The sequence below is a fragment of the Leptopilina heterotoma genome, unplaced genomic scaffold, assembly GCF_015476425.1.
Source record: "Leptopilina heterotoma isolate Lh14 unplaced genomic scaffold, ASM1547642v1 Lhet_121, whole genome shotgun sequence".
Taxonomy (NCBI): domain Eukaryota; kingdom Metazoa; phylum Arthropoda; class Insecta; order Hymenoptera; family Figitidae; genus Leptopilina; species Leptopilina heterotoma.
The window spans coordinates 1,212,044-1,230,704 of record NW_025110839.1 but is presented as its reverse complement, the minus strand read 5'-3'; the positions used below and the strand labels follow the sequence as shown (position 1 = coordinate 1,230,704).

General features: G+C 22.1%; 2 protein-coding genes across 5 annotated transcripts in view; both read left to right on the top strand.

The window, feature by feature from the left end:
- Positions 1 to 130: 130 nt before the first annotated feature.
- LOC122511052 (RING-type E3 ubiquitin-protein ligase PPIL2) lies at positions 131 to 8,230 on the top strand. The gene is made up of 9 exons (XM_043626084.1): positions 131 to 323; positions 686 to 1,052; positions 3,420 to 3,585; positions 3,665 to 3,825; positions 4,025 to 4,148; positions 4,231 to 4,379; positions 7,016 to 7,170; positions 7,596 to 7,934; positions 8,108 to 8,230. The coding sequence occupies exons 1-9, from the start codon at positions 292 to 294 to the stop codon at positions 8,193 to 8,195; spliced, it is 1,581 nt and encodes a 526-aa protein (XP_043482019.1). The 5' UTR covers positions 131 to 291; the 3' UTR covers positions 8,196 to 8,230.
- A 1,427-nt stretch (positions 8,231 to 9,657) lies between these two features.
- Positions 9,658 to 18,661, top strand: part of LOC122511029 (leupaxin) — a 53,163-nt gene continuing 44,159 nt past the window's right edge. For 2 of the 4 annotated variants that reach the window (XM_043626052.1, XM_043626045.1), the window contains exon 1: positions 9,658 to 10,071. Coding sequence is in view for 2 of the 4 variants with exons in the window: in XM_043626036.1 (XP_043481971.1) it covers positions 15,138 to 15,234 (97 nt within the window). In the remaining 2 variants the exon portion in view is untranslated. Of the gene's footprint in view, positions 10,072 to 14,992; positions 15,235 to 18,661 lie in introns of those variants that run through there. The other 2 variants (XM_043626070.1, XM_043626036.1) reach the window with 2 other exon arrangements.

Genomic DNA, 18,661 nt, shown 5'->3' with positions numbered 1-18,661 from the left:
CTTTAATTAAAATTATCGAATTTTGTTAATTTGTGAATTGTGACTCAAAAATGAACCCAGCCTAAGGTACTGATCGATGGATGTGTAAGCACCTTAATTATTAAACGTGCCATCTACCCAACCCTGGCACCTGTCATCTATACATCCCTCTGAGGGCCTGAGGAAGACTTTCCAAAACAAACAACTGTCAAATTTGTTTTTTATATTTAGGTTCAGTTTATTTTATTCATAAGAAAATATAAACAAAGTCTTTTTTTCGAAAACTAGTGCGTGTGTGTTAACAATACAAAAATGGGGAAACGTCAGCACCAAAAGGATAAAATGTAAGCTTAAATTATAATTTTAAAAACAAGAATTTAAACACATTTTCTATTATTACTAACAATAATTTGTAAATATTATTATTAATAATAAGTCGGAAACTACTTTCATAAATAAAAAAATTCTCAATCAGCTAAAAATTCTAACATTAATTATTAATAATAGTTCAGTAGTTGTTTTGTAAAAGTTTAGTTAATAGTTTTTTTTAATAGTTTAGAAATAGTTTATTAATAGTTAAGTAATAGTTTAGTAATTGTTTAGTAGTTGTTTAGTAACAGTTTAATAATAGTTTGATAACAGTTGAATAATAGTTATTAATATTAACAATGACACTTGTTTATTTGTACTTTGTTTTCATTATTAGGTACTTAACCTATACAGAATGGACAACTCTGTACGGTGGTAAAAAAGCGGGTCCAGAATTAGAAGGAGAAGATTCAACATTCAGACGATTACCGTTTAATCATTGTTGTTTAAGTTTGCAACCATTTGAGCATCCTTATTGCGACGTGAACGGAAATATTTTCGAATTAGAGGCTCTTTTACCTTACGTGAAACAATACAAACATAATCCCGTCACTGGAAAGACAATCGATGTGAAGTCTTTAACCAAATTGAATTTTCACAAAAACGCTGAAGGTCAATATCACTGTCCAGTATTGTTTAAGGTCTTCTCCAAACATTCTCATATTGTTGCTGTTCGCAATACTGGAAATGTTTTTTCCCACGAGGTAAATATTTTTTATTTCACTTCATTTTTCATTCTTGTTTTTTTCTTTGCATAAGTAACAATAAATAAATATTGCATAAATAACAATACAGGGTTACCACAAAAATTTAATTTTGTTTTATTATTTAATTTTGACTTTTTCCCTGACTCTAAAGAATATTCTGATTCACTCTAAAAATTATTAGATACTCAAAAGAATGTTCTATTACATTTATTTACGAATTTCCTTAATTGTAAAATTATTCAAAAACGCCAATAACTTCTTTTTTAAATAAATAATTATTATTTTTCATTTAAAACTAAGATTTTCAAAATTTCTAATTCAAATCTTTTAAAATTCAATAACTTATAAAAATATTTATTATAAAATATGAAGAAATAAAGATGAACGAGTGATAAAATAATTATTTCATATTTAAAGAATACTTTTACTCCAACTTCTTCAAAATTTTTTTCATCATTTCAATTCAATTATTATTTTCTACAATTTTTAAATAAAATTCTTCTTTAAATCAATTATTTTTAATAATTTTTGATAAAGTTCTTTTGAGAATTTTCAAATTCATTTGTTTACAATTCAATTTTACGAAATTTCGATTATTCGGAAATTCTTCAATTAAATATATACATCAGAAAATAAAAACTTGAAATAATTTCAATAAAAACTCAAATAAACTTTTTCAAAAAGTTTAATTTCACAGAATTGTTAGTTAAAAGTATGAAAAATTCAGATTTTTAAAGATTTTAATTTAAAACCTTTTCAAAATTCAATTATTTCTTAAAAAATTCACACCACAATGCTTTTAATATTCAATTATTGTCTAAAGTTTTAAATGAAATTCATTTTTAAATCAATTTTCATTAGAAAATTCTACGAGAATTCAAATATTTAAATACAAAAATAAATAATTTACTGAATAATTGAATATTTCTTAAAATTTTCAAGAATAATTGCATTTTTCAAAGAATTCATTTAAAATTAAATAAAAAATTAAAATTGAAAATATTTCGAAAAATGTATGAAGTTAATTAAATTTCTACAAAGAATTTTATTAAAATTTTTTGAAAATAATTGAATTCCTACGAAGAATTTCATTAAAGTTTTTCAAAATAATTAAATTCTTTCATGAAATTGAATTAAAAATGTATTGAGAATAATTATTAAAATCTAATAATCAAATTATATCGAATTCTTTAAAAGAATTTTAATCAAATGTTTCAAATGTTCCAGGAATTTATTTGTAATTGTATTACGAATGTAATTGAATTTTAAAAAGAATTTTATTAAATTTTCTGGCAAAAATTAAAAAAAATATTACTATTTCTGAAAATAATTGAATTCTTGTAAAGAATTCGATAAAAAATTTTGAAAAAATTTGAATTCCTGCGAAAAAATTTGTTATTTATGAAAATAATTTAATTTTTGCAAAAAATTTGATGAAAATTTTAGAAAATAATCGAATTTCCGCAAAGAATTTTATTATATGAAAATAACTTAATTATTGCGAAAAATTTTATAAAAAAGTTTCAAACAATTGATTTTTTTTTAAACAATGTATGCTAATTCTTTTTTAAATAATTGAATTCCTGTAAAATTTTTATTTGTTGAGAAAATAATTGAATATTCGTGTAGAATATTATAAAAATTTTTGTTTAATAATTTAATTCTTTTGGGAAATTTTATTAAAATAGTAGAATATTGAAAATCATTAAATTAAGAAAATTTTTTGAAAATAATAGAAATTTTGCCATGAATCATATTAAAATTTTTGAAAATAATTGAATTTTATTACTTTTGAAAATAATTAAATATTCTTGTGATGAATACTATTATTTATGAAAATCATTGAATTTTGTAATTAATTTTATATTAAGATTCCTGAAAATAATTGAATTTTGTAATGAATTTTATATATTAAGATTCCTGAAAATAATTGAATTCTGTCAAAGAATTTTGAAATTCATTTATAAAGATAATTGGATTTTGTCATTGAATTTTTAAATTCATTTATAAAGATAATTAAATTTTTTCATTGATTTTTTAAATTTATTTATAAAGATAATTGAAACGTTAATGACAATTTTTTTTAGATTTTGTTGAAAATAATTGAATTTTTGTGAAGAATTTTATTAATTTTGAAAATAATTGAATTCTTGTGATGAATATTGTTATTTATGAAAATAATTGAATTTTACAATTAATTTTATAAAAATTCCTGAATATAATTGAATTTCGGCGAAGAATTTTGCAATTCTACTTTCCCTGACTTTTTCCTGAATTCCCTGATTTCCTTGACCTGTGGCAACCCTGCAATACCTAATAAATACCGATTTATACTTAAAATCATTTTTAAATTTTAAATAACAGGCAGTGGAGCAATTAAATATAAAGACGAAAAATTGGAAAGATTTAATTACTGACGAGCCATTTGTGAGAAAAGATCTCATCACTATTCAAGATCCGACTAATGTAAAAAAGTTTAATCTCTCCACTTTTCATCATATTAAAAATAATTTAAGAGTTGAAGACGAAGGTCTGTATTTTAATTTCTACAGTTATTGATAAGAACAATAATAATGATATGTGAAGTAATTTTTAATCCGTTTTGATAGAAACAATTAGAGAAAGAAATGATCCGAGCGCAAAACTTAAAACTGTTTCGAATGAAACTAAAGTTATTTTGGCACAACTCGAAAAGGATTATAAAGATAAGGCAAAAACGAATGAAGGTTCAAAATCATCTGTTACCGCAATGCCTGACAAATTCAATGCTGTAAGTTATTTTTTTTTTAAATAATTATATATTTTTTTTTAATCTAAAAAAATATTTTAATCAATTTATTTTAATAAATTTAATTAATATATAATTAAATAAGACTAGCGTGGAATTTTGCCGGCCGTTGTTAGTTTAAATTTTTGTCGAGATTTAATGACAATTTCTTTATGTTTTAAAAGAATATTTTTTTTCAAAGGCACATTATTCCACTGGAGCTGTTGCTGCTGGATTTACATCGACCGTTATGCCAACAACAACTGTTCTTCAAGCAGCAATTATTGAGGAAGATCAAGTGCGATATGAACGAGTTAAGAAAAAAGGTAAGAATAAAATAATTTAAGTCTAATTAGTTAATATTTTCCACAACATTCTTAGCAAATTGAATATTTTTTCTTCTTAAAGGTTACGTGAGACTGGTTACGAATTTTGGTTCTTTAAATTTGGAATTAAATTGTGATCTTGTTTCAAAAACGTGTGAAAATTTTATTAAACATTGTCATAATGGTTATTATAATGGAACAAAATTTCACAGATCGATACGTAATTATATGGTATGTATAATAAATATAATACATAGAACTAGCAAATAAAAAAATTTTTTATTTTCAATTTTGGTATAATTTTAGATTCAAAATTTTTAAAAATTCGTTTATTAACATAATATACTAATTAATTATTATTTATTGTTTTTAAAAACTTTAATGAAATTCTTCGCAGGAAGTCAATTATTTTTAATACAATTTTAACCAAATTTTTCAAAAGAATTCAATTGTTTTTAAAAATTTGATAAAATTCTTCGCAGAAATTCAATTATTTTGAAAAATTTTGATTAAATTTTTTATGAAAATAGAAATATTTTCATTACAATAATTTTAATTAAATTCTTTGAAAAAATTCAATTATTTTCGAATATTTCAATTAAATTCTTAGCAAGATTTCAATTATTTTCTTAAATTACAAAATTCTTCGCAGATATTTAATTTATTTTAAAGAATGCCTATTAATAAAATGCTTCGTGGAAATTAAATTACTTTGAAAAATTTTTGTAAAATTATTTGAGAATTTAATTATTTTCATAATTAATTAAATTTTTCGTAGAAATTTCATTATTTTAGAGAATTTTAATAAAATTCTTAGCAAAAATTATATTATTTTAAAACATTTCAATAAAATTATTTATAAGAAAAAAATTTAATTAAATAATTTTAAATTATAATTATTGAATATTAAAAGCATTATAGCGTGAATTTTTAAAAATAATTGAATTTTGAAAAGGTTTCAAATTAAAATCTTGGAAAATCTGAATTTTTAAGATTTTAACTAACAATTTTGTAGAATTAATTATTTTTTAAAAGTTTGAATTTTTTAAAAAATTATTTCAAGTTTTTATTTTATAATATAGGTAGAGTGGGGTAAAAAAGCCATGGTGTAAAAAAGCCATTTGAGTTTTATTTAAAAACTATTAAGCCGATTTATCAGCTGTTTAGAATATAATTACTATTAGGTAATACGCAACTTTTGAATCTAATTTGAATGTTGTACCTAGATTAATATTGTTTTTATTGTAATTTTAATTTTTTGTTGCTTTTTTGAAAACATTTTGGTGAACTTTTTAAACATATTACAATCTGATTAAGTGAACGAATAATAAAAGTAAATGTTTGTACATAAGGAGAAAAGTATACTGAAAACGTATACAATGTTAATTTTTGGAAATTGAACTGAATTAACAATTTATTTTTGCTTTTTTTAATAACTGGTCTTAGGTGTAAAAAAGCCAGGGCAAAAAATCCATTGAATATTTTGTGAAATTCACTTGTTTTCTATTTAAACTAACCTTCTTATTTTACAAAATTTCTCGTGTTTATTTAATAAAATAAATTAAACACGACGAAAAAGTAGTTCAAAGTGCATTTAAAAAATAAACAATGAATAAACGGTTGCAACGAAATATGTTATCTGTGGTGAAACTTAAAGAGAACTTCTAAAAAAGGTACGAAAAATTGGCAGTGAAAATCGAAAACAGGTAAACTTAATATAATTTTCAATTTTGCTTGCTAAAAACTCTTTCATAATTATTAAAATATTTTTCAAATAAGACTATTTGTCATATAAATAAAGGAAAACTATAAAAATACCTAAATTGATAACATGTTTTGCTAAAATCGTAGGGTGGCTTTTTCACCCCACCAGGTGGTGCAAAAAAGCCACTTGCAGTGCTTTCGTAAAACTCTTATAACTTAGTCCTTTCATGAGATAAAAATTATTTTCGTCAAGAATTTTCAAGCTTAATAACTAAACTTTCAATAACAATTGGAAATTTGAGAAAAAAATTTTAAATACAGATTTTACATCATCAAAAGTAAAAATGTGGCTTTTTTACCCCACTCTACCCTACATTTAACTGAAAAATTTCCGAATAATCAACATTTCGTAAAATTTAATTGTAAACAAATAAATTGGAAAGTTCTCAAGAAACTTTTGCAAAAATTATTTAAAATAATTGATAATTAATTTCTTTTGAAGAATTTTAATACAATTTTTGAAAACAATTACATTTCTCGAAGAATTTACTTAAAATTGTATTATAAATAATTGAAATTCTGTGAAGAATTTGATTATTTAAGAAAATAATTGAATTCTTGCAACGAATTTTATTACATTTCTTTTAAATAATTGAAGTCATGTGAAGAATTTTATTATTTAGGAAAATAATTGAATTCTTTCAACGAATTTTTTACATTTCTTTTAAATAATTGAACTCCTGTGAAGAATTTTATTATTAATGAAAATAATATTGAATTCTTGCAACGAATTTTATTTCATTTTTTTTTTAAATTGAATTCTTTTGAGAAATTTTATTAAAATAGTAGATTTTGAAAATATTTGAATTTCAGCGAAGAATTTAATTATTTGTTAAATTGTAATTGAATTCTTGCAAAAAATTTTTGAAATTGTAATTCTTTTCCGAAATAACAAAATTTTTCGCAAGAATTTCCATCAGTTAGAAAAATTTTGATAAATTTCGTTATAAAAATTAACTTATTTGAAATAGAATTTTAATAAAATTATTAATATAATACCATAAAGATTCAGATTTGCATTTTGTTAAACGGATTTTTAAAATTATTTTGTGATAAAAAAGCCCAAAAACAAATAGAAATTACAAAATTTATTTAATTTGAAGCTCCAAGGCGGTGATCCAACAAATACAGGAAATGGAGGAACATCCATTTGGGGAAAACCATTTGAAGACGAATTTAAACAAAATCTTGTACATCAAGGAAGGGGAATTCTTTCAATGGCAAATTCTGGAACTCCAGGAACGAACGGATCTCAATTGTAAAAAAAATTAAACTATTGTTAAATTTATGTAAACTGATAAATTACATTTTTTTACACTTTTTATGCAGTGATTGTACAATTTTGTTTAAATAATTAAACATTTTTCTTTAATGAATAATTTATAATAATAATAATAATAATAATAATAATAATAATAATAATAATAATAATAATAATAATAATAATAATAATAATAATAATAATAATAATAATAATAATACATAATAATTTATTTATTTTTATAAATAACATTTATTAATTGAACATTTCATTTTTTTCTCTCTTTATACAGCGACTAAACATTGTCGATTATATAATTAAATATTTTTATTTTGTTGAATTTTTTATTTATAGATTTGCTTATATTTAGTTCATGAATTTATTATTTAAATCTGTGAATTTATTTAATTAATTTTTTACAGTTTTATCACATATCGCTCGTGTCGTGATTTGGATAATAAACACACTGTTTTTGGAAAAATAGTCGGCGGTTTGGATTGTTTGAATGCTATCGAAAAAATTGAAGTCGACAATAAAGATAGACCGATTGAGGACATTATCTTGATAGTTGCCCAAGTTTTCGTTGATCCTTACGAAGAAGCCGATGAACTTTTAGCTAAAGAACGTCGTCAGGCTCTCGAGGAGGCTGAGAAATTAGCTAAGGAAGCCAAAAGAAAAAGCAATTCAAAAGCTGATGGCACTCTAAAGGTTTATAAAGCAGGAGTTGGAAAGTACATCAATACTGAGGAGAAAAAGAAAAAGTATGATAAAAAACATAAATTAATAATAAATTTAATACTTTAATACGAATTTTAATTTAATTTAAATAATTATTTTAATTTATATTCATTAATTCATATTTTTATTAATTATATTTGCTAATTTATAATTATTTCATAATTATTAATATAATATGGAACATTTTTTCTCATAGATTGGAGGAAGGAGAAACGAGTGGACTTTCTTTGAATCGAAAGAAAAAGAGAATTGTACAGAATGTAGAAGAATTTTCTTCTTGGTGATTTGAATTAATAAATATAGATTTAATTAATTAAAATTTAGACCATTTAATTCTTCTAATCCAGGACAATAACTAATTCTATTTTCTTTTTTGAAAATGAAAACTGCAATTAAGGATAGAAAATATATTTTTTAATACTACGACTAGGACATTTAATATTTTCTTTTTGTTAAAACTTTAAATTTAACGGTAATTCAATTGTTTACTAATTCATCAATACTTTAAATTTAGTCTTAATTGAATTTTTTAATAATTCATTAATAGTTTGAATTTATCCATAATTGAATTTTTATTAATTCATTTAATATTATAAATTTAAATATAATTGAATTTTTGCTAATTTATTTTTAAAGTTATTTATAATTGGATTTTTATTAAATCATTTATATTTTAAATTTAACTGAAAAAATTCAATTTTTTTTTTAATTTTTATTATTTTTTTTCAAAAAAATTCTATTCTTCTCTAAAATATAAATATAAATTGAACCATAATTTAATTTTTACTAATTTATTTTTAAATTTAGACATAAGAATTTTGTTAAAATTTTTGAAAATTCAAATTAAATTCTTTTTAAGAAATTTATTTGAATTTTAAACAATTTCTTTCAAGTTTTTATAACAATCATGTTTGTCAATAATTAAAATTGAAAATTTAATTATTGAATTTTATTAATATTTTAGAAAATAATTAAATTCTTTTGAAAAATTTTATAACGAATTAAAAAAAATTTAATTCTTATTTCGTGACATTTTTTTGAAAATAATTGAATTTTTCTAAATGAATTTACTATTTACAAATATAATTGAATGGTTTCGAAGGATTTATTAAAATTTTAGAAAATAATTGAATCTTCTTGAAACAAAATAATAAAAATTTTTAAAAAATTGAATTCTTTCATGAAATTTTATTAAAATTGTATTAAAAATAATTGAATTCTTACGAAGAATGTTATTATTTATGAAAATAATTAAAATCTTGCGAAGAATTTCATTAAAATTTTTGAAATTAATAAACAAGAATAATTAATTATTAAATTATAGTTAATAATTTAATTTTTTTAATGTTTGAATCGAAAAGTATTCAAAAATTCATATTTGAAAATAAAAAATTTTGTAATTTGCATAATATATAACAATAATAAATTGAAATCCACGTTCATAATTTTTTAAATTTCAATTATTTTTAACTTATTTTCAGGCCAATAAATTTTAATGAAATCAAAATTATTTATAATCAACAATATCTTAGCAATATTTAAAATAATCAAAAATATATATTTATTGCTTTTTTAAACTGGGTTTTAAAATTTGAGGTTACATCCCAAATTCTCAAAGACTCGTCAAGGACGTCAAGGACAAATGTGAACAATCTTTAAAACAATTAAAAAACGCATTGAAAGTGTGCGAAGTGTGTGCAAGGTTTAATGTTATTGTTACCCACACACCACCTCCCCCTCACTGCGCTCACAAGTCGCAAGTGTCAAACAGTTACCCGCGTTTTTTTAGTACCCAAAAAATCTTTAAATACCACGTAAGAAATTTGATATTCATTCATTGCTTTTTTATTATAGAAATTATTCAAATCCCAATAGAATATTAAGTAGGTATATAACAGAAAAAGTAAACAGTGAAGTGAAAATGACGATTTGTATACATTTCATACATTTGCAAGACTCCATGTTTGTGAATTCGTTTAATTTTCCTCCGCAGTCGCTGTCTTGTCGTGAGGTCGTGACGTGTGTTGTTTCCGCGTCGTGATTCCTGTCATATTCTTTTTTTTTTTAAACAAAATAAAGTGCAAGTGAATGTTTAAGTGTTTTTTTAAAGGACCCTAAACAATAAGGATTCATCTCACTCTCTTGCAATGGATGATTTAGGTAAGAAATGAAAAATTTATCCTTTAAAATGTTAAAACTTAGATTATCAATCTGTTTAACCTCAAAATTCAATCATCGTATATATATGAAACAAATCTGTCATATTATTGTCCCGGCTAGTACTATAACAGATATGCATAATTTATCGCATTTCTTAATGATTTATCTCAGCAAAATTTCTCTAATAGGTGTAAACAAAAAAAACTATTTTTTTTTCTTTTGACAATATACGACTATATGTATATAAGTTACGCGAAAGTTGCGGTCCAAATTTGGAAATATCTGAGATTTTTTTTTATAAAAAATTTCGCTCAGAATTCAATTTTATCTCTGGTTTTATTTACAATTTGAAAAAAGAAACTGAAAAATAAATGTTTAAGAATGTAGAGAATGAACTTGAAGAAAGTTTCTCGGTTTCGCATTTTTTGTTCTTAAAAAGTCAACAATTTTGATTACATAATGGTAATAAGGAAACAATTTTTTTTATAATTCAACAGTCTTGATTAATTAATAAATCATTTGTTGAATTTCAATGTAGTGTTAATATTAGCAGGCGGTAAATTTAATTTTTTAAATAGAAACTAAATTCTGCAATTTAAAACGAACTGCAATAGTTTTAGATTCGTCCTTTTCTAATTTTCAAATTTCGACATTTCTCAACTAATTAATTTATTATAATTTTTGTTTGTTTGGTTTAATTGGTAAATTTGTTTAATTTTATTGTAAAAGTAATTTATTATTATTAAAATTTATGTTTATTATTAAAATTCGTTCGAGTGTTGTAATTTTAGGCGAGAAGGATATTATGGGATTTAAATTATATTTTCGAGTGAATAAGAAAGAGTAGAGGTGGAAAACTAAAATTGGTAGTGAGATGTTTCGTTAATTTCATGGATTTCATGTTTCATAAATTCAGGTGCGTGTGGGTGATGTCACGCACCATTTCGAATCTTATTTTGTCATACTTTCCTTTAAATACTCGTTTAACTGCAAACACAGACACGCACACAATGACACAACTTCTTTAACCATATTATATCCTCCTTTAGTTTGTGACGCAATATCTCCTCTTGCTCTAAACTACACACTTCGATAAAGAACATTTTGCCATACACCGCACACCATACGCGCCAAATTAGTCATATCTTTAGAAATAGAATTCGTTTAGAAATTTAGAATCCATCATTTCCAGTATAATTCACTGAAATGAGAGGAAGATGATTTTTTTTTCTTCGATTTCAATACAATTATTCTATTCTTAGGAAATATTTTTCTTTTTATTCAAAACAAAGTTTCCTCTGTCAATTTTCAGCTCTTTTTATTAAATTGCAAATAAATTGCTTTTTTTTTAAATAATTAGGTATACAATATTATTTTAATATTTTTAGTAATTTTCGAAAAAGTTCTTTCAGAATATTTTAAAATCCATTTGTTTAAAATTAAATTTTATAATTAAATTTTATTGCAATGAAAATATTAAAAAATAAAAATTTCAAATAATTTAAAAATAAAATTTTAAAAGTTACTGAATTGTTAGTTAAAAGTATGGAAAATTCAGGTTTTCAAAGATTTTAATTTGAAACATTTTCAAAATTCAATTATAAATAATAATATATAATATTATAAATTATTATTTATAAATAAAAAAACAAATAATTTTTTGAATAATTGAATGTTTGTTAAAATGGAATTTTCAAAAAGAATTTTATCAACAAATTTTTAAATAATTAAATTCTTTCGATGAATTTTAATATTTCGTTCAAACGATTCAATTATTTCCAATTATCTACTATTTTAATAAACAATTTTCCAAAAGAATTGAATTATTTAAACAAAATTGTTATAAAATTCTTTGGAAACATTCAATTATTTTCATAAATAATAAAAATTTTACAGGAATTCAATTATTTACAAATTTTTTATAATAAATTTCTTTGCAATAATTCAATTATTTTTTCATGAATAATAAAATTTTTTACAGGGATTAAATAAATAAATAACAAATCAATAATTTTTAATACAATTCTACGCAAGAATTCAATTATTTTCAAAAATTTTTATGAATTTAATGATTTTTATTATCTACAATTTTATGAAAATTTTCCAAAAAAATTCAATTATTTAAAAAAAATTGATAAAATTCTACGCAAACATTTAATTATTTTCATAAATAATAAAAATTCTCTCAGGAATTCAATTATTTACAAATTTTTTATAAATTTCTTTGCAATAATTCAATTATTTTCATGAATAATAAAATTTGTTACAGGGATTTCATAAATAAATAACAATTCAATAATTTTTAATACAATTCCACGCAAGAATTTAATTATTTAAAAAAAATTAGTAAAATTCGTTGCAAGAATTCAATTATTTTCATAAATAATAAAATTCTTCACAGGATTTAAATTAATTTTGATACAATATTTTAAGTGACTTTAATGAAAAATGTAATTATTTTTGAAAATTTTATTAAAATTCTTTGAAAGAAATCAATTATGAATTTTCAAAAATTTTGATAAAATTCTTCGCAAAAATTCAATTATTTAAAAAATATTTGATAAAATTCGTTGCAAGAATTCAATTATTTTCATAAATAATAAAATTCTTTAGAGAAATTCAATTACTTTCAAAAAATTTTATAAAAATCCAATTATTTTTAATACAATTCTGCGCAAGAATTCAATTATTATTTACAGATAATAAAATTCTTCGCAAAAATTCAATTATTTAAAAGAAATCTAATAAAACTCGTTGCAAGATTTCAATTATTTTTATAAAAATAATAAAATTCTTGGCAAAATTTCAATTATTTTTAAAAATTTTCATAAATTTAATGATTTTCAATACCTACAATTTTATGAAAATTTTCCAAAAAAATTGATAAAATTCTACGCAAGCATTTAATTATTTTCATAAATAATAAAAATTTCACAGGAATTCAATTATTTACAAATTTTTTATTTATAAATATCTTTTCAATAATAAATTCCATTATTTTCATAAATAATAAAAAAATTTTGCAGAAATTCAATTATTTTCATATATATCTAATAAAATTCTTTTCGTAATTTAATTATTTTCATAAATAACAAAACTCAATAGGAGAATTTTAATTATTTTTAATACAATTTTAATCGAATTCCTCAAAAAATATGTAATTATTTTTATAAATTTTATTAAAATTCGTCACAGAAATTCAATTACTTAAAAATTTGTTGATACTTTATTTTATGAGAATTATAAAAATTAAGTAACATTCAATCATCCAATAAATTATTTATTTTTGTGTTTAAATAATTTAATTCTTTTAGAATTTTCTAATAAAAATTGATTTAAAGATGAATAATTGAATATTAAAAGCATTGTGAATTTTTAAAAATAATTGAATTTTGAAAAGGTTTTAAATGAAAATCGTTGAAAATTTGAGTTTTTCATACTTTTAAGGGACAATTCTGTAAAATTAATTTTTCAATTTTTTAAAAAATTTTTTGAAGTTTTTATTTTCTAATATGCCTAATATTTAATTGAAGAATTTGCGAATAATCGAAATTTTGTCAAATTGAATTGTAAACAAATGGATTTGAAAATTCTCAAAGAACTTTTTTTTAGAAATTATTAAAAATAATTGATTTAAAGAAGAATTATTTTACAAGGAGTGGTCCTCTCAAGTGTCCCTTTCCAAATTTTTATTTCGTATTTTTTTTTAGCCGCTGATGGGCTTTTATTTAAAAGTTATTAGCAATAAACAAATTTTTGTAATATAGTTTTAAAATATACAGTGAACGCATATTTTAAGTAAGATAAGACAAATGTTTTAAGCGAATCCGAGCAATTTTTAAAAATTTATTCGTCATATTAAATCTACTATTTTAAACTTTAAAAAACTGACAACAGATTCGAAATCAGTGACCCCAAAACCCCCCGAGTGCGACAAGTTTCAAGAAAATCTAGTCAATTTTTAAAAATTCGGCCGCCATATTGGATCTGCCATTTTGAAATTTGAAAAACTGTCATCATATTCGTGATCAGCGACCCCGAAAACCCCCGAGTTTTCAATGTTTTTCTCAACTCTAATTTGACTATGGACTATTTTTCACTGTATGCGAATTAGTTTTTCTGATTTTGGCGGGATTTTCTTACCCACGACGTCAGAGTTCACTGATCCGGATCCGGATATCAAATATCACAAAACAAGATCGTCGAGGCGAATGCTCTTCTTCTATTCTCTGCTCTGTCTCTTTCTCTTTCTTCTCTATGCGTATACATATGTATAAAGCAAATGAGAAATGTCGTGTGTCGACTGAATCGGATATAGGATGATATTCTCGTATTTTTAGTTGTCGGTGTCTTCTGTTGAGGCTGCACCAAAGAACAGTTCTTAGTCTCTCTTCGTCATCATCGTCACCACGTGTTCCGACGACGACGACAACGACGACGACGACACCATGCACACACGATGATGATACAATCATCCGACCTACTGGGCACAATTGCGATATTCAAGCAAATATAACCGCAACTGACCCACACGTCTCGATTTTTCTCGTTTTTCCACTTCCTACACATTTTCACTTTGATCATTTCCAAGCGGAGAAAATAAATGTCAATTCCGTTTCGTCCGATTGCGGTGTAAATTCGCGTCATTCGCGTGTGTTAAATTTCTTTTATTTCCTCTTATTTCATTTTCAAACGAAAAAGAAAAATGTGTTAATTGACTAATCGACGCAATTTGCTGATTAATTGAATTTAGTACGCGATACGCGACGATGGGATATGGATTTTTGCCATTTATGCTCTTTTTCGACTGTTGAGAGGTTAGGTTGAAAAATTAGTTTCAATTCTCGGAAGAAAAAAAAATTGAGTTGTGTGTGTGTATGTGTATTTAAATTGATACTATTTTTCAAAGTGGAGTTGAGACCGAGGTTGAGACCTCAATTATTATTGAAGAAGTCAGTGTTAAATTCCAAGAGCGCAATTTCCAGTCTTGCTTTATTAAATTCCATTTGTGCGTGAGTTTTCTTCGTTTATATAATTATTGTGTACACGCGAATTTAGTTCAGTTGATGAGAAACATGGATCGCACTATGTACGGAAAACTCGAACCCGGCGCCTCTTATCAACCCTACAGGATCACTGTCAAAAAAGGTTTACCACCTGGATGTAAGTTTCCATTAACTTTTAAAAACCGTAAAAATAACTCTTCCCGCAACTCTTTTAACTTTTTTAAACAATAACCATATTTTTTCCGTTTTGTATACATTTTTAATTTTTTTTCTAATTAGTTTCTAATTTCCAATTCAATTTCTCTTAAATTTAAATTCTATCTTATTTCGATATTATTTTCAGATTCTTTTTTTAAAAAACTCACAAACAGTTATTCTTAGTTTAAATTTCTTTTTTTAAATTTCGAAAAATGGGAAAATTAGATTCGGGACATTACCGACTGTTTTTGATGTTTAGTTCGCGATTTTACCGTAAGATGTATTTTGTTACAACAATTTGATATTTAGTTATTTTACTTTTGTCTGTTGTGCCTTTTTGGATAATTCAAGTGGAGAATCGCAAAAATACGTTAGTATTTAAATGTATAAAGTAAGAAAAAGAAGAAAATAGAAAGAAAAGTGGAAAAAGAATAATTACAATCTCAACATTTGAGAATGAAAACGCTCTTGTAATAGCTTCAAAATGAATCGACACAATTTGCTGATTATTGAATTTAGTACGCGATACGCGACGATGCGATATGGATTTTTGCCATTTATGCTCTTTTTCGACTGTTGAGAGGTTAGGTTGAAAAATTAGTTTCAATTCTCGGAAGAAAAAAAAATTGAGTTGTGTGTGTGTGTATGTGTATTTAAATTGATACTCTTTTGTATGAATCAAGGATTCAAAACAAATAAACTCTATAATTTTTATCTAATAATATACAAAGTATTTAGCAGACGAATGATTTTAGATTTTAGATTTTAGAACTTAAATGAAAAGGTTTTTAATTAAATAGCAAATATGTATCTGTATTTTCAATCAATATTATTCTAAATTCGAAAAAGAACGTCTGTATTGGTTATTAGAAGAGTTTTCTTTCTTTAAAAATTATAAATTAAAAATTAAACTAATCTGAAATTACAAACTAATATTTACTTCGTTATATGACTATTTTTTATCAAATTATTTATGGGACCAATTCGAGAGTAATCTAAAATTAAATTTCCAGGGTTGCCACAGGTCAGGAAAAATAGAATTCATCAGGGAAAAGTCAAGGATTTTTATTAAAAGTACTGGAAAAAATTTAACGTTTAGAATTTATATAAGAAAATTTTGAATTTTTGTATCCTTTTGTTTGCCTCATAAACTATGAAATTACCACGAATTCTAAAAAAACCTTCGATTTTTTCTATCTCTGACAATAATTTCTTTAAAAAAACTTAATTCTATTGATGAACTGTCATAAAGTTATTACTTATAAAACATTTAATAAAAGTATATTTTTGAAAAATTTGAATTTCAATTTTGTTGAAATTAGTTTCAATTTTAAAAATTTAACGCAATTCTTTGAAAGAATTCAACTTTCTTAATAAATATTAATATTTTTTCCAGAAATACGATTATTTTCAAAAATTTCAAAAAAAATTCTCGACAACATTTTAATTATTTTTATAAATAGCAAAATTCTTTGCCGAAATTCAATTATGTTCAGAAATTTTTATAAAATTCAATTATTTTCATAAATAACAATATTCATCACAAGAATTCAATTATTTTTAAAATTAATAAAATTCTTCGCAGAAATTCAATTATTTTCGAAAAATCTAAAAAAAAATTATCAACATTTCAATTACCTTTACAAATGAATAGCAAAATTCTTCGACAAAATTCAATTATTTTCAGGAATTTTAATAAAATTCAATTATTTTCAAAAGTAATGAAATTCAATTATTATTTTCAAATATTTTAATAAAATTATCATGGCAAAATTTCAATTATTTTCAAAAATTTTTTCTTAATTAAATGATTTTCAATATTATTCTATTATTATTCTATTTTCTATTACAAATATTTTGATAATATTCTACACGAACATTAAATTCTTTTCCGAAAAAGTAAAAATTTCACAGGAATTCAATTATTTAAAATAGAATTTGCATAAATTTTTTCGAAAAAATCAAATGTTTTAAAATTTGGCATTCAAGTCTTCGCGCAGTAATTGAATTATTTTCATAAATTTTAAAATTCTTTTTCAGGGAATTAAATATTTTCAGAAATAATAAAATCATTCGGAGGAAGTAAATTATTTTCATAAATAACAATATTCATGACAAGAATTCAATTATTTTCAAAACTAATAAAACTCATTGCATAATTTCAATTATTTTTAATACAATTTTAATTGAATTCCTCGAAAAATGTAATTATTCTTAAAAATGTTTTTAAAATTCGTCGAAAGAATTTAATTATTTAAAAATTTGTTAATAAAATTATGTATAATTATTGAATTCTCGTAGAATTTTCTGATAAAAATTGATTTAAAAATGAATTTCAGTTAAAATTTAAGATAATAATTGAATATTACAGGCATTATAGCATGAATTTCTAGAAATAATCGTATTTTGAAAAGATTTCAAATTAATGTCTGAAAATTTGAATTTTTCATACTTTTAACTCAGAATTTTGTAGAATTAATTTTTTTGAAAAAGTTTAATTGAATTTTTGTTGAAATTATTTCAAGTTTTTATTTTCTAAATATATTGAATTGAAGAATTTCCGAATAATCGAAATTACGTAAAATTGAATTGTAAACAAATCTATTTGAAAATTCTCAAGGAATTTATTAAAAAATTATTAACAATAATATTGATAGTTGAATTCTTTTGAAGAATTTTAATAATATTTTTGAAAATAATTATATTTTCCGAGGAATTAACTTAAAATTGTATTAAAAATAATAGAAACCATGTGAAGAATTTTATTATTTAGGAGAATAATTGGATTCTTGCAACTAAATTTTATTACATTTTTTTAAAAATAATTTAAATCCTGTAAAGAATTGTATTATTTATGAAAATAATTCAATTCATTCAACGAATTTTTTACATTTCTTTTAAATAAATTGAATTCTTGCAACGAATTTTATTACATTTCTTTTAAATAATTGAAGTCCTGTGAAGAATTTTATTATTTATGAAAATAAAATTGAATTGTTGCAACGAATTTTATTTTATATTTTTTAAAAAAAATTGAATTCTTTTGAGAATTTTTATTAAAATAGTAGATTTTGCAAATATTTGAATTTCAGCGAAAAACATTATTCGTGAAAGGTAATTGAATTCTTGCAAAAAATTTTTGAAAATAATTATATTTTTCGAGAAATTTATTTAAAATTTAAATATAATTAAAATCCTGTTAAGATTTTTAATATTTATAAAATTGAATTCCTACAACGAATTTTTATTACAATTTTTTTTTAATAATTGAAATCCTGTGAAGAATTTTATTGTTTATAAAAATAATTGAATTCTTGCGAAGGATTTTATTAAAGTATTTATAAATAATTTAATTTTCCTTTAAAAATTTTTATGGAAATTTATAT